Raw genomic sequence first — 15,174 nt, forward strand, 5'->3', positions numbered from 1 at the left:
CGGTGTCGCTGGGACAGTCAGAGCTGTCAGAGCTTGAACCAGGCCATGTGAAGTGTCCTGTGGTTCTGGTCGAGGTCCCTGACGCTGAAAGGAACATTGTTTAATTGGCACTGTGTTGAGGTTAAGCTAGTGCTGAGCTCATGGTAATTCACACTGCTCTTTAGAATAAGAGGCTATGACAGGGTACCTCTGTAAAATGTCTGCAGATAACTCATACGTTGGAACAAAGACTGATGATTGAGGCAGCTTGTTCAGACAGCTGGCTGCAGGGCACTGCAAACACATAGATGTAAAAAAAAAGGGAGTATTAAAGGCTGTAAACACCAATCTGGTTAGATGCTATGAGCTCAGCCTGTAAACACTCCTCTTCTCTGTCATCAGGCTTAAATGCACAGCTGATGACAGACAGGAGAGTTTATGACTGAAATTTCCATGTGAAAAATTAAAAAAAGACAGATGTGATCATTCTCAAGAAGCAGATAAAAAAGGCAAATGGAAATATTGTTCTGAAAAGGCCCATCTTTTCCAGCTGCGCATGCTAGAACCAGCAGCGCTATCTGAGATAATCCATAAGAGATTTAAGGATGTAGGGGCTGCATCGCTCAGTGGAAAACTCTTTATTCTCAGCAGATATCTTTGTTATAACAAGACTGAGCTAGCAGAGCATGTATGTGTGTGTGTGTGTATGAGCTGTGGAAGGCCGTTAGTGATGAATCTGTCTGCATACACGTGGCATAAAGGTAAGGCATGATCATGACGACAACCGGTTCCCGTTGAGAAACGGTTCCAATTGGCTCGATCCATTGACATCATTTACATTTAATCTTAAAGATTCCATTATCGATGCCTCACTCTGAATTATTGAAAGAGGGGGTATTATACTTTCCCAATTTTTAAAACATAAACATAAAGTCACAACGTTGGGTGTCTATACTTCACGTATGCAAATTTTCAAACTGCAAGATAAGCGTAAGTGGCCGTAATCTTGGAATTACAGTGTAAACTGATGAAAACGGGTCACTGGGAATCTCTCTGAGATCTTCCCGAGACGAGATTTCAATGGAGCGAACTGATGAGGTCATCGCAATAGGATCTCCTGACTGGTTCGTCACAAGGCCTTTTAACCATTTAGCCATTGAGTAACACAGTAATTGAACACTTACCGAACAGATACGTCCTGCTCTATCCTTCACTGCTGCTGGTTTTCTTCCCTCTATCAGGATCAGACTCCGGGTCTAACACGTACGGACGTATATCAAAATTCACCATATTTTACTCAGTTGGACCGGTTCATTCAAAGTGTACAAGTACTAGCTTAGCAACATTAGCCATATTGGAGGGGGTGGGCAGAAAACATTGAGTCCTGCCGCCAGCCAGCCTCCGGAAAATCGGCCAATCGGAGGAAAACAGATCTGTGGGGAGGGGGGTGTTAAAGTGACAGCAGCGAAAACGAAGCGTTTCAGACAGAGGTTAAAATAAGGGCTTTTCAGGATGCCAGTGTGAGAAACATGAGGAGTTTTTTGAGCTGTAAACCATGTGAAGCTACTACGTGGGTATGAGAGAGATGGTGGAAAGCCTTGAAAAAAAGGCATAATACCCCCTCTTTAAATAAAACAGGTTAAATCAGGGCAGGGGATCAAATGAAGTTTCTCCTTTTTCTCTTTCAATGACACAGACGTGTGCTCTGTTTCCTCCCTCCTCTTCTCCCAGAGGTAAGATGAGAAATGATAATCCTGATCTAATATTATAGAATCTGTGAATGTGAAGTAGTGTTCTGTGTGGTTCTAAACAGATAGAGATTGGACTTTATAATAATTTATGTCTACGTTGCGCTTCAGAGGCGAGCTCTGTCCTGCTGAGTGTTAATGACGATTTATAAAAAGTTACAGAATACATTAGCGCATAAAATGACCAACAAGCAGTGAATCATTTCATCTACATTTCACATTGAACTGGTAAAGATAAGTTTAAACATTTTTAAAAACCCTCAGTGGTTTCTGTTGTACCTGGCATGGCTGCAGCAGGAGTATGCACCTGTGAGTATGTGTAATAATTTCTCATCGCTTATCTACAGCCAGAAAGAAGAGTTGGAGCATTTTTAAACTCACGTTGCTATTTTTAGCACCCCAGGGTACAGTATTACCGTTTTCAGCCCATTTCTAGTGACCTGTCACAAAAACAGACCAAAGCAGTCAAAACTGTGGCTTCATTTCTCCAAAAATGATGCACACATGGCAATGAGAAACGTCTGTCAAACAGTGATGTCTAATGCATGACATTAATCTTTTTGCCCAACATCTGTTAATTTTGCACAAGAGTTCATTTTATTTCTATACCTCAGAGATCTAGGATCCACAGATGAGTATTATATTTATTTTAAGGTTTTATCTTTAAAGAAAATGAGCGGTAGTAGCCCACTGTATTCTAATTCAAGTTCACGGATTAAAGATCCAGAGAGCAGTTTGTCTTAACCGAGACATACCCAACAAAAGAGAGATTTTTTGGTATATTTTAGCATGTTCTCCTCCCAAACACTTGATGTTTAACATTTTTAGCAATCCAAAAAGAAAATTCACAGGAAGAAATCGATAAGGGAAACGATAAAGAATCAAATCGATAAGAAGAATCGATAACAGAATCGATATTGATAAAGTTCTATCAATTCCCATCACTATGCAGAGTCAGATTTATTGTGCAGTAATATCTGGAATCCATCACTTTAAACAAGGGGCGCACTCACACCGGCCATCCGTGCCGTGCCTGGGCCTGTTTGAGCCTAAAGTCGTTTGACCAGTGTGAGTACAATTGTTCCGTGCTTGGATGCAGCACGCTTCGCGGCACCAGCACAGAAAGACGAGGCGTGCAGGGATGTGACGTAACGTCACCTAAAACAGAAGGACCTGCTTCAGAGCGCAGAGAGCACACCAGGCAGCAGCTGCATGCTCAGCAGACACACTGTCCAAAAGAGAGGCTGACAAAGACGGATTTTTCTAGAGATAGAGAGAGAGAACTACCCCCCTAGCGTCATTGCGGTGGATTGTAGAGCGACGCGTTCCCTCGACGCGGAACTTCGAATGGTCAATGACGGTGTTGCGTCGATGGCGTACCTACGCCATGGACGTTACGCAGAAGCATAAACCAGGCCTTAGCCTGGTTAGAATCCGGTTGGCCTAGTGTGAGTGCGCCCTGAGTGACAATGGGAGTCGTTGTCATGGAAACAATGAATCGTCCTTCAGTCTCAGCCGTGTGAAGTGCCAGGTGTTCAGTACTTCGCAGAGCGGCCTGTTCAAGCAGTGACGAGGTTCAGCCCTTTTTTCTGGAAATGTTTGGGCTAAGCTGTCTGTTCTAGAGTATAAATAGTATTATCAGAGTTATTTATGATCATTAAATCCCATGTCAGTTGACAGTGAAGTGGCTAGGATGAGGGTCAGCACCTCCAAGTCTGAGGCCATAGTTGGGTGGGGTGGATTTTCCCCAAGTGAAGGAGTTCAAGTATCTGTTGTTGATGGTTGAGGGTGGAAAGGCAGACCGATGCAGCATCACAAGTACTGCAGGCATCTTAAAGGACTGTGTCGGTGAAGAGGGCAGGGTTTGCAGTTTATATGGTATCACAAACAAAACCAATCATGATGTGATTTCTCAGGAGGGTGGCTGGGCTCAGCCTTAGACCGAGGGTGAGGGGCTCAGAGTCTCCTCCTGCTTGCTCTCCTTACAAGAAAAATGTTTAAATTTGGAAAATAACTGTCACCTGTCCAGTGAAACTGAACTAAACCAGTCTAGACGTCCCACAACCTAGAGTACCTGGTACTCCTACAGTGATCTGGTGTCTCCTTACTCCAAGAAAAATGAAGAATATGAACAGTTTGGAGATATTTTTAACTGGTAGCTGTTTAACAAGAGCTATCAATGTGAACTCTAAGGAGGTATCAATGCATGTGAAGGAGGCCAGAATCAGAACCAGACCAGAAATAATGATAATAAATCTATTATAGCGAAGGCACAAACTTTGAGAAAGCCAAATCATCAATTCTTAAAAAGAAAGAATTCACTAGAACAATCAGCAGAATCAAAAACCTCAGAAGACTACTAATATCCCAGAATCCTCTCCTCAGTGAAGACAAGCCCCTTCACAACATGAGGAAGAGCCAGGACTACTCTGGAGGCAGTCGGTGGATCCTAGCTGAAGGCTACAATCCAATACAAATGTAGAGGCTGTCCCGAACAGCAAGGCTTACACTCCACCAAAAACAGATAGAGGGATGAAGCCGAGATAAACGTGTAGCAGAATGGAGGAGGAAAGGCACAGCCTGTACTCAAACATGGTGGATCAGGGTTATCACATGGGCATGTGTGGCTGCCAAATACTGCTCAACTGACTGGTTGGTGCTTTACAGAAAATGACCCGGAACAGCTGGACGGGCAAAGAGATGGAATACTTTCCAGCGTCCCAGTCAGTCGCCTGAACTCATCCAAAATAGCCCTAACTGAATAAAGAAGTGAGGGGAGAAAGAGCCACGGGGCAGCAGGTCTGCTTAGAAAGGCGCTATGAGAACATTCTGCATTTCTCTGTCAGGCATTGCCTTGTTGTAAACCTTCGCCATATGCTGTCTGAGGGCGCCGTCAGCGGGGAAAGTCATGGCTGGAGAAGGTGTTTTATATTCAGGCCTGCTTGGGCGGCTAGCATAGGTGTGCTTCGCCATCTCAGCGGTGGTTTTCTTTATTCTGCTGTGGTACTGCACACTTCAGTCTTCATACGGGGTCATATTAGGTTCAGCCATGACTCTGGATGTTGTTTTTAAATAGAAACTTTACAAACATGGATGAAGTCTGGGGGATGCTCACCTCTGGTTTCTGAAGCAGAGTTATGGCGCCATGTTGGATTTAAAGCACAGGTTTCAAGCATTTCAACTCATAATTTTGACTTCTCATATAATATTTTGAGCTTTAAGATTCATAATTCTAATTTTTAAGTGGTATTTTGACATTTTTTACCAATTATTTTGTATTTTATCTCATATTTTCAACTCCAGACTTTGACTTCATAATCCCATAATTTGACCTTTTAGACTCACAATTTAAAATTTTGAATGATATTTTGACTTTTGATTTCATGATTACAAATTTAATTCCATATTTTGACCTTTTAAACTCATGATTTTGACTTTCTTTCTAATATATTTGCCTTTAACTCATTGAGTGCCAGCCCTTTTATAAAATGGAAAGTGGCTTGTGCCAGCGTTTTTGGCCATTTTGAGTCATCTTTCAAGACCCACAGAATATTTTGTACTATGATTCTGAAAACACCAAACAGCTCAAATGGAGGAAGAAACTCTCTATTTCATCATGGAAAACCGTCTGTTTTTAGCTTGTTCCGTTCTTGATTTATCTTAAGTTGAATAGAGGCTAGTTTCACCAAAAAGACCACTTTTTTCTAGAAAGCTGAGAAAAATTCATTTTTGTGAAAGCGAGTCTGTCAAGCAAAACAGTGATTTGAATGTTATAATTTTGTCTTCAATGACATAAAAGACATCTGAAAATTGTATTACAAATGTTATTTTATTGTATACCCTCAATAACAATGCTTCCAGTCACTGTCATGCCATTCACACTCTGGAACTGGACGGCCTCCACGGGACCCCCCTATACGCCCATGTCCTCTCCTGCTTGTCGCTGTATGCATCCAGCTGGCGAGAGGCTGCCTTATTTCTCTGATGCCAAGGGGAGACCTGGCGGCATTCTTTAGCCTCTTGGCTGGCCGAGGCAGATCAGTGAAAGTTAGGGAAGCACCGAAATGAAAATTCTTGTCCGAAACCGAAAACCGAAAATGAGGAAACCAAGGCCGAAAACCGAAACACCAAAAGAAATTATTATGCCAATTATTAGTACCATTGCATTTATGGCTATGACTGTGTACTAACCACACTAAAATCAATTGCAATTGCAAAAATTAATATTAATGCTTCAAAGAATAAATCAATTACAAAATTATGTAAATATTTTAAGCACTTCATTCCAACAATACATAATATAAAATAAAATAAAATAAAATAAAATACAAAATAAAATGTTTATGACTGCACTCATGTATACGTTAAATCAGTGGTTCTCAACCTTTTTTCAATCATGTTCCCCCGGTGAACTGTTTTTTCAGCTAAGTACCCCCCCAACAGCGCAAAGCTTTTTGGCCAAAAAAAAAGACATTAAAGAGCGCTGTGACAGCCGTCTGATTCATCAAACTTTGTCACTGATAAACACTTTCAAATTACAAATATTAGATTTTTTTTTCATACATTTTAAATATTAAAAATGCATGACTAAAGTCATGGCACATCTTCTTATCTCTAAATGTGAGAATTCAAATTAATGTAGCTGTTGAAAACAGTGACTGGAAAGGCTTTAAACCCAGAGGTGTGCAAAACTCTGCTCGGCTGCAGTGGTCTCTCTGGAACAATTTGGAAATAAAAACATAGAGTCAGAGAGAACTAAAAACCTTTAAATAATAAACAAATTATAAAAAAGACTTCTCTTTTCTCAAACTGAAATCATGAACTTAGTTATAGATCAGCATTTCTTCACAAAAAAATCAAATCTTTTTATGAATGGAGTAATTTTGAATACAGTGATTGACAGACATGTTCCAGTGTGGATCAAACCATTCTGCCATGGGGGAGACTCAGGGGGTTTTAGGGTGATTAAATTTAAGAGCCTACAAAATATTAACTCCAGTTTATAAACTTAGGGTCCTCACACTCTATACGCAATTTTTTCATGCAAATTATTTACACAAAATATTTACATTTAGCCCCTGTAGCGAGTCAATGCAAGCTTCCACACCTGCAACATCATTTCGCAGCGCGACCTTGCTGCGGATATTTAAGTAGCGCATTTGCGCTTATATGGACATGTGGGCTGCCTGTTGCCTGTCTCCCTCTCTACCAGGCTAAAAAAAGAGGCAAAAACACAAGAACTGATACAGACAGATATGAGGAGATATCAGATATGAGATATGAGGAGGACGTTTTTGTTCCTCTGTCTACCTTAAAAATCGGCACCACCACCACCATGTGCGCTCGTTGGAGCGAAACTCACATAGCTGGAGCTGTTTCTAAACTAACAGGACTTTAGTGAAATATTTACCAACACAGTCTCCTCTGACCTCAGACAAACGACTTATAAAAGCTCCAGATCGACCAGCTAAATGAATCCTCTGGACAGTCTTGAACACAGACAGGTGAGCCAGTCTGTGGAGAGAGTTAACTCCTCTCACCACGAGCCTCAGCTGTGCAATATTATAACTCTTATTGATCATATTTGACATAAAATGAATGAAAAGTCAGTCCCTCCTCGTACAAACTTGGCTGGCATGGTGAATGAAACAGTGAAACAAAACGGCACTGACCTCCTGGCTGTGCGTAAAAGTGCCACGTTACGCACGGAGTGAAGGACAGAGAGGGACAAACCTCCTTTTATCTTCCGCTTAAATGAATATCAGTGTTAATCAGAGGACAGAGAAAAACACACCGCAGACGTTCGCAGCACGAATGTGATTTTAGAATGTAATATACTCGTGTCGCTCCTGACGTGCAAAGAAAGGCGCTATTTTTCTTAAATAGTCGGCATGTATTTTAAAATCTCGCCAACCCCCTGGAGTGCCTTCACCTACGCGTACCCCTATTTGAGAACCACTGATCCAAGCGCGTGCTGGCCGCAGTTTTTGCTTGCGTCATCACAACGTCGTGTTTCGGCCTTGTTGTTTCGGTGATAAAAGTCTTTCGGCCGAAAACCGAAAATGCACTTTTGGGCCATTTTCAGCCGAAAATTTTCGGTGGCCAAATTTTCGGTGCATCCCCAGTGAAAGTGCCCATCCCTGGATTCGCTATCATTAAGTTCAATGTCGGTTTCAGTGAGTAAGCGACTTCTCAGGCAAAAGTTTCAAGTTTCTTCCAGCGTCTAAGTTAGAACTTTTAGCTTAGATTACCTCCGTAATGATCGCTCTGCTCTTTGACCCCAGAGTCTCCACCTCTGATGTTTGATTTACCGTAACTCTGACTGTAGTGTTCCGGACTACGTATCCCAGAAGCCCCAAAATTACTCACAGGGAGCGTTAGAGCACCCCCTTGTGCCAGCCGAAAAAACACTTTGAAGTATATATACGTCAATGTCTCAATGAGTTTAAAACCTTTTTTTTTTTAATTTCATGTTTTGACCTTTTTGAACTAATAAATGGACTTCTCTCAGATTGTGAGCCTTTAAACTTTTCTTTTTAACTTTTAAAATGTCAAAATCATTTATCATCAGTGCTACGTTTTTATTTTATATTTTATTACTGGTGAAATGAGGTTGACAGTTTCTGGTTTAAAAAGGTGACCCTGTTAGGCCCTCAGGTTAGTCCTGAATCCAGAATCTGGCCCCTGCTGGGATTGAGTTTGACACCCCTGATATAAAGGAAGCTCATTTGTTAAGATATCTTGTTTTATGTTTGTTTACATTCATTGCTGATTAGGAATGGGCAATAATACGGTAATTACCATCATTATAACAGTGTCATGTAATGAGTGCAGGTTTTTAAACAAATGCCTTTAAAACATGTACCCCTCTCCACCAGCAGCGCCACTGCCAGTGTGTGAAGATAAATGAAATCCTGCTCATGATTTTATTTCGATTGGGCAAATGATGAAGGAGCTCAGAGCTATACCAGAGTATTTAAACTCCTGCGCTGCGTGCAATGGCCTGGCTCCCTGTCACAGCGGTGTGCTTCTCTCTAAAGTCAAAGTGTTTAAGGCCACCGCTGGTTGTAATGTGATCCACGGTATCGTGAGTTTAAAAAACACGCTAAATCTTCTATATGTGGAGCAGTGATGAGAAATGTTCATGGTTAGGCTATGAATAACCACAGATGCTGCGTGCTACGGCAGCCAAGTCGAACACAAAAATCCACATTAACAGACTTTAAAAACATCTGAGCTTTTGAAGCACACTGGACATTGATTCACATATAGATACTGTATAAAACTGTGGATAATTGATTTATCCTCGTACAATAAGGTAAAGATGTCATTTAGATATTACGCACAGAGACACGGAGAGAAAGAGCGAGAGAGGAAAAAAGGAGACGAAGGTGATTTCATTCTGATGTAACTCTGCTTACCTGTAAGGTGTGAAACAAAGCCTTCAGCTTAGTTAAACGTTCCAATTTAAAGTCAGTTCCAGCCAGAAATGAGCTGAAATATCATATGCCAGGGTGTCAATAAACAGTCACGTCAATTACCGTCAAGAAGACAGTCCTGCGTAAAAGGCACATGTTTATAAAAACTGCCATGAGAGTGTGTGTCTATTCCAACAGAAGCACCACTGTGTGTGTGTGTGTGTGTGTGTGTGTGTGTGTGTGAAGATGCTTCAGAAGTGATGACAGAATTTCTGTTAATGATGTCGGGTCAATTCGGCAAACAATGAACGTGCACTTACATACCGGCGCATAGAAACTCGTGCGCCATGGCATGGCAAAAGCTAGCACACCGCTGATGGCACCACAGTCCTCTGTAAAGGCAGACTGTTAAAGGGATACTTCAACATTTTGGCAAATTCGCCCATTGCCATAATTCCTATAGTCTTAGTAATAGGTTTGTTTCCTTTAGTTGTTGGTGCAAGCTGTTTCTAGATCTGTGGGGACCGATATACCAGCTGCACAGCCAACACTATGGAAGCAGATGGTATTTTTTGCTTTCCCTCATCAAATATACAATCCAACAACTCCAAAACGCTCTCATGGACAAGTTGTGAGCTGTACATTCACCACGCTATGAAATAATCATGGAACATTACGAAACGGAGATGTTTTAAAGTTAAATGCAAAGCCGGAACTACACTCCAGACATGGCTGCTGCACCGTGTCACTCCGCCCAGTGGTTTACTCAAGAAATAGTTCCAAGTATTTGCTTCATGTGTCATAATGTCACATAATTATACGTTATTATTTCATAGCGTGGTGAATGTACAGCTCACAACTTGTCCACGAGAGCGTTTTGGAGTTGTTGGATTGTGTATTTGATGAGTTTGACGAGGGAAAAAAAAAAAAATACTGTCTGCTTACATGGCGTTAGCTGTGCAGCTGGTATATTGGTCCCCACAGATCTAGAAACAGCTTGCACCGACAACTAACGGGAGCGAACTTATTACTAAGACTATAGGAATTATGGCAATAGGTGAATTTGCCAAAATGTTGAAGTATCCCTTTAAATGTGCACCGCTGGCTGTACTGTGAAAAGAACTTAAATCCTTCTTTCTGAGAGCGGATCAATGACAAAACTAGAAAAGCACTTGGAGAGTGCAGACCTCCGCCATTAGCCCCATCTCCCAATAGTGAAGAATCCTTTAAAAACTCTCCTGGATCCGTCCCCACGTGCCCCCCTCCACAGCATACTCCCTCCCAGGTGGGGTGGAAACACGGTGAGGCACAGCATTGGCTGTCATGGTGGAAGCATTGTCTGCCGGTGCCAACAGATGCACTGACAGTCTCACCCATGGTCTCACCGGACGACTGGAAGTCATGGCAGAGGGTGAATATTCCTCTATTCCTCCCAGCATTGTGAGTATTGTCGCTACAATTCGCTGTCTTTCTCTCTGTTACGCTCTGACTCGTCTCCTCAACCAGGCGTGCATCTTTCAAACTCTATAAACTCCAAAACTGAATAGAAACACACCCAAAAATTCTGCTGGGATTGAAGTTACTCATGCCCGCCATCTCCTGGTCTTAAGTGGTAACAGCGCAGACCTCCGCCATTAGCGCTATCTCCCAATAGTACAGAATCCTTTAAAAAAATTCCTGGATCCAGACGGTGATCCAGATCCCTCCCAAAATCTAATCAGTTCTTCCTTATGCCATTTCTGACATTTCCTGAAAATTTCATCAAATCCGTCCACAACTTTTTGAGTTATGTTGCCAATGAACAAACTATCAAACCCACCTGATCACGTAACCTCCTTGGCGGAGGTAAAAATAAAATAAATAGAATGAAAACATTTAAAATTCTGTAATTTTCTTCTGTATCTTCTGTAATTATTAATTTTGGTCACCCAGGTATATCTTAAAGTATATAAAAACTACATTTGCAGAGTTGTAGCTACAGTTGAAAAGGACATGTTTTATACTCGGTCTCTTGGGGCTACTTCTGTTAGCAGCTCTAGCCGCTGAGTGTTGCATTCATGGTCTGAAAAACCGTGGGAATTTATGAAAACTTGCGAAACAGGTTGCCCTCTGCATCTCTGACATGACCACAGGCTGGGCCACTTGGGGGTTGGTTCTGGGCCTTTAACTGAACAGACCTGTCCTACATGTTCAAGAAGAAGTATTAGCACACTTCCACAAGCATCGGCCTTTCAGAAAACCTGCAGGACCAATGACAATCAGATATCCTGACGGCACTAGAGCTGCGGACCGCCCCCACTGGGAGACTCAGTCAAGTTAGTATTAATAACATCCAAAGTAATATCCACAGGTAAAATTCAGTGACCTCAAAATAACTTCCCTGCTATCATTTCACCACAAATGTTCATGTTTTTATTTTCTCTGACTAAATTTAAGAACCATCTATCTGACAAGGCAGACAGGCAGAAAGGATCAGTATGGATCTTCATGAATCATCTTATTTCTGACCCAGAATCCCAACATTATTTACTAAACTTTACACATTAAAACACCTCAAACAAGTCCAACATCCACTCCTAGCTCTGCAGGCTTACAGACTGAGCTCAGTGTGCCACTTTCTCTTTCTCATTAACATCCATGTAGGTCAGCATCCACGCCGTCTCTACATGACTATCAGCACTGTTTATTTTGGCAGCTATTTTTAATTTTAGTCTTAGTTTTAGTCTTTAAATGAAAATTATTCTAGTTATTTTAGTCTAGTTTTAGTCGACAAAAACTCAAAAACATTTTAGTCTAGTTTTAGTCGACAAAAACTCAAAAACATTTTAGTCTAGTTTTAGTCGACAAAAACTCAAAAACATTTTAGTCTAGTTTTAGTCCATAAAAAGTCAAAAACATTTTAGTCTCGTTTTAGTCCATAAAAAGTCAAAAACATTTTAGTCTATTTTTAGTCCATAAAAAGTCATAAACATTTTAGTCTCGTTTTAGTCCATAAAAAGTCAAAAACATTTTAGTCTCGTTTGAGTCCATAAAAAGTCATAAACATTTTAGTCTCGTTTTAGTCCATAAAAAGTCATAAACATTTTAGTCTCGTTTTAGTCCATAAAAAGTCATAAACATTTTAGTCTCGTTTTAGTCCATAAAAAGTCATAAACATTTTAGTCTCGTTTTAGTCCATAAAAAGTCATAAACATTTTAGTCTCGTTTTAGTCGACAAAAACTCAAAAACATTTTAGTCTAGTTTTAGTCCATAAAAAGTCAAAAACATTTTAGTATAGTTTTAGTCCATAAAAAGTCATAAACATTTTAGTCTCGTTTTAGTCCATAAAAAGTCATAAACATTTTAGTCCCGTTTTAGTCCATAAAAAGTCAAAAACATTTTAGTATAGTTTTAGTCCATAAAAAGTCATAAACATTTTAGTCTCGTTTTAGTCCATAAAAAGTCATAAACATTTTAGTCTCGTTTTAGTCCATAAAAAGTCATAAACATTTTAGTCCCGTTTTAGTCCATAAAAAGTCATAAACATTTTAGTCTAGTTTTAGTTGACAAAAACTCAATAACATTTTAGTCTAGTTTTAGTGCATAAAAACTCAAAACATTTTAGTCTTTACTTTTAGTCCGAGCATTTATTTTCTTGTCTAAATCTGGTACCAGATCATGGTTGTGTATTCTCTGCTCTCTGTCTAACCTGGGGTCCCTGCTTTCTACAGCTGAGAGGCAGAATAGATACAAATGTATTGTTTTTGACAGATTTACCCACAGTGGAGAAATGTCAGATTCTGAATGTCCAACAAAAACTAAATTACATCTTAGTCTAGTTTTAGTCATCTTGACAAAAACTATTCTTAGTTTTAGTCACAGATCTATTTTTTTTAGTCTTAGGCTGAATCCCAGTTCTCCCCTTAACCCTCAATCTTAACCCTCAGTCTCAAATGCGTGTTCCCGTGAAGTGCGAGGGCTGTCCTGGTTCTCCCGAGAGTTGAGGGGTGAGTTTGAGGGATTTATCTCCCTCAGTGTTGAGATGTTCCTGGAGCTCCGTTGGTACTGAGGGTTATCACTCAAAGAAAGATGGCGGCGAATGCGAGGAAGAAATCGAGCGATAAATGTAAATTTCTGTGTTAATAGAGATCTAAAATTACAAAAACCACTCCAGTATCTTAGTTTAATGTTATTTTATGGATTATTTGCCTTGTTCACTCCAGAAACCAGTAGGTGACATCACAGAGAGTATGTCCATGCTAATATACAGTCTAAGGCTGATGATGGGGGTTTGAGGCCGCTGTTTCACTCAGAGACTCAGAGGAGGATTGGAAATGGCAGCAACAGAGGAGAAGGTTAAACAAAGCTGTTTGAGTGTTTCATTTACCCCCCCCCCCCCCCCCCATCCCACACACACACACACACACACCCACACACACACACACACAGACACACTAGATAGATAGACAGACAGACAGACAGGTAGGTAGGTAGATAGATAGATAGATAGATAGATAGGTAGATAGATAGATAAATAGATAGGTAGATAGATAGGTAGATAGATAGATAGATAAATAGATAGGTAGATAGATAGATAGGTAGATAGGTAGATAGGTAGATAGATAAATAGATAGGTAGATAGATAGGTAGATAGGTAGATAGGTAGATAGATAAATAGATAGGTAGATAGATAGGTAGATAGGTAGATAGATAGGTAGATAGGTAGATAGGTAGATAGATAGGTAGATAGATAGGTAGATAGATAGGTAGATAGGTAGATAGATAGGTAGATAGATAAATAGATCTAAATGATGATGGGGTTTGAGTGTAGAGACTAGATAGGATTGGAAATGGCAGCAACAGAGGAGAAGGTTAAACAAAGCTGTTTGAGGTAGATAGATACACACACACACACACAGACACACTAGATAGATAGATAGGTAGGTAGGTAGATAGATGGGTAGATAGGTAGATAGATAGGTAGGTAGCTAGGTAGGTAGATAGATAGGTAGATAGATAGGTAGATAGATAGGTAGATAGATAGATAGGTAGATAGGTAGATAGGTAGGTAGATAGGTAGATAGAATGGGTAGATGGCAGATGGCATAGACAGGCAGATGGCAGATAGATAGAATGCAGTAGATAGAATGGGTAGATAGGTAGATAGATGGGTAGATGGGTAGATAGATAGGTAGATACTTAGATAGTTAGAGAGATAGTTAGATAGGTAGATAGGTAGATAGATAGGTAGATAGATAGGTAGATAGGTAGATAGACAGGTAGATAGGTAGATAGATAGGTAGATAGGTAGATAGATAGGTAGATAGGTAGATAGATAGGTAGATAGATAGGTAGATAGATAGGTAGATAGGTAGATAGATAGGTAGATAGATAGGTAGATAGGTAGATAGATAGGTAGATAGATAGGTAGATAGGTAGATAGATAGGTAGATAGATAGGTAGATAGGTAGATAGATAGGTAGATAGGTAGATAGGTAGATAGATAGGTAGATAGGTAGATAGATAGATAGGTAGATAGATAGGTAGATAGGTAGATAGGTAGATAGATAGGTAGATAGGTAGATAGATAGGTAGATAGATAGATAGATAGATAGATAGATAGATAGATAGATAGCCTACCTCTACAAAATAAAAGCATGGCAGCAAAGTGACGCTGTCCTTAGACTCATTCCCGCCTTTCAGGCGCTCCTTGGCACGAGACATTACGAGCTGCCGGTGGTCGCTCCCGTTGCCGGGAGACAGTGAATTGTACTTGATTCCCGTCGTAATTTTGGTAAAATTCCGTCCGAGTCCCGCCACCACAGGCCGTTAATGCCAGAACTCTGTAGCCCGATGAGGTGAGCTGGAGCTGTCGTCGCCTCCTGATGTGATTGGTCCCCTAAACTGCGGTTTTAGGGGATGCAGAAATTGTGCCAACGCAGGCCTGGCGCTGTCTCCATCTAAAAAGCTTTGATTCTCCGCTGACATCGAGCATGGAGCAGGACGTCCTGGTCTGGATGAGGACAGGAATCAGAGGACAGGAACCCTC

General features: G+C 40.7%; 1 protein-coding gene across 1 annotated transcript in view; it reads right to left on the minus strand.

The window, feature by feature from the left end:
* The window catches only part of LOC121520695 (2-lysophosphatidate phosphatase PLPPR4-like), a 60,428-nt gene extending 45,579 nt beyond the window's left edge, over nucleotides 1-14,849 (minus strand). Inside the window, exon 1 of the mRNA XM_041804271.1 lies at nucleotides 14,766-14,849. Within this exon, the coding sequence (XP_041660205.1) occupies nucleotides 14,766-14,849 (84 nt within the window). The remainder of the gene's footprint in view (nucleotides 1-14,765) is intronic.
* Nucleotides 14,850-15,174: the final 325 nt, after the last annotated feature.

The sequence above is a fragment of the Cheilinus undulatus genome, linkage group 13 (genome assembly GCF_018320785.1).
Source record: "Cheilinus undulatus linkage group 13, ASM1832078v1, whole genome shotgun sequence".
In the NCBI taxonomy this organism is placed as follows: domain Eukaryota; kingdom Metazoa; phylum Chordata; class Actinopteri; order Labriformes; family Labridae; genus Cheilinus; species Cheilinus undulatus.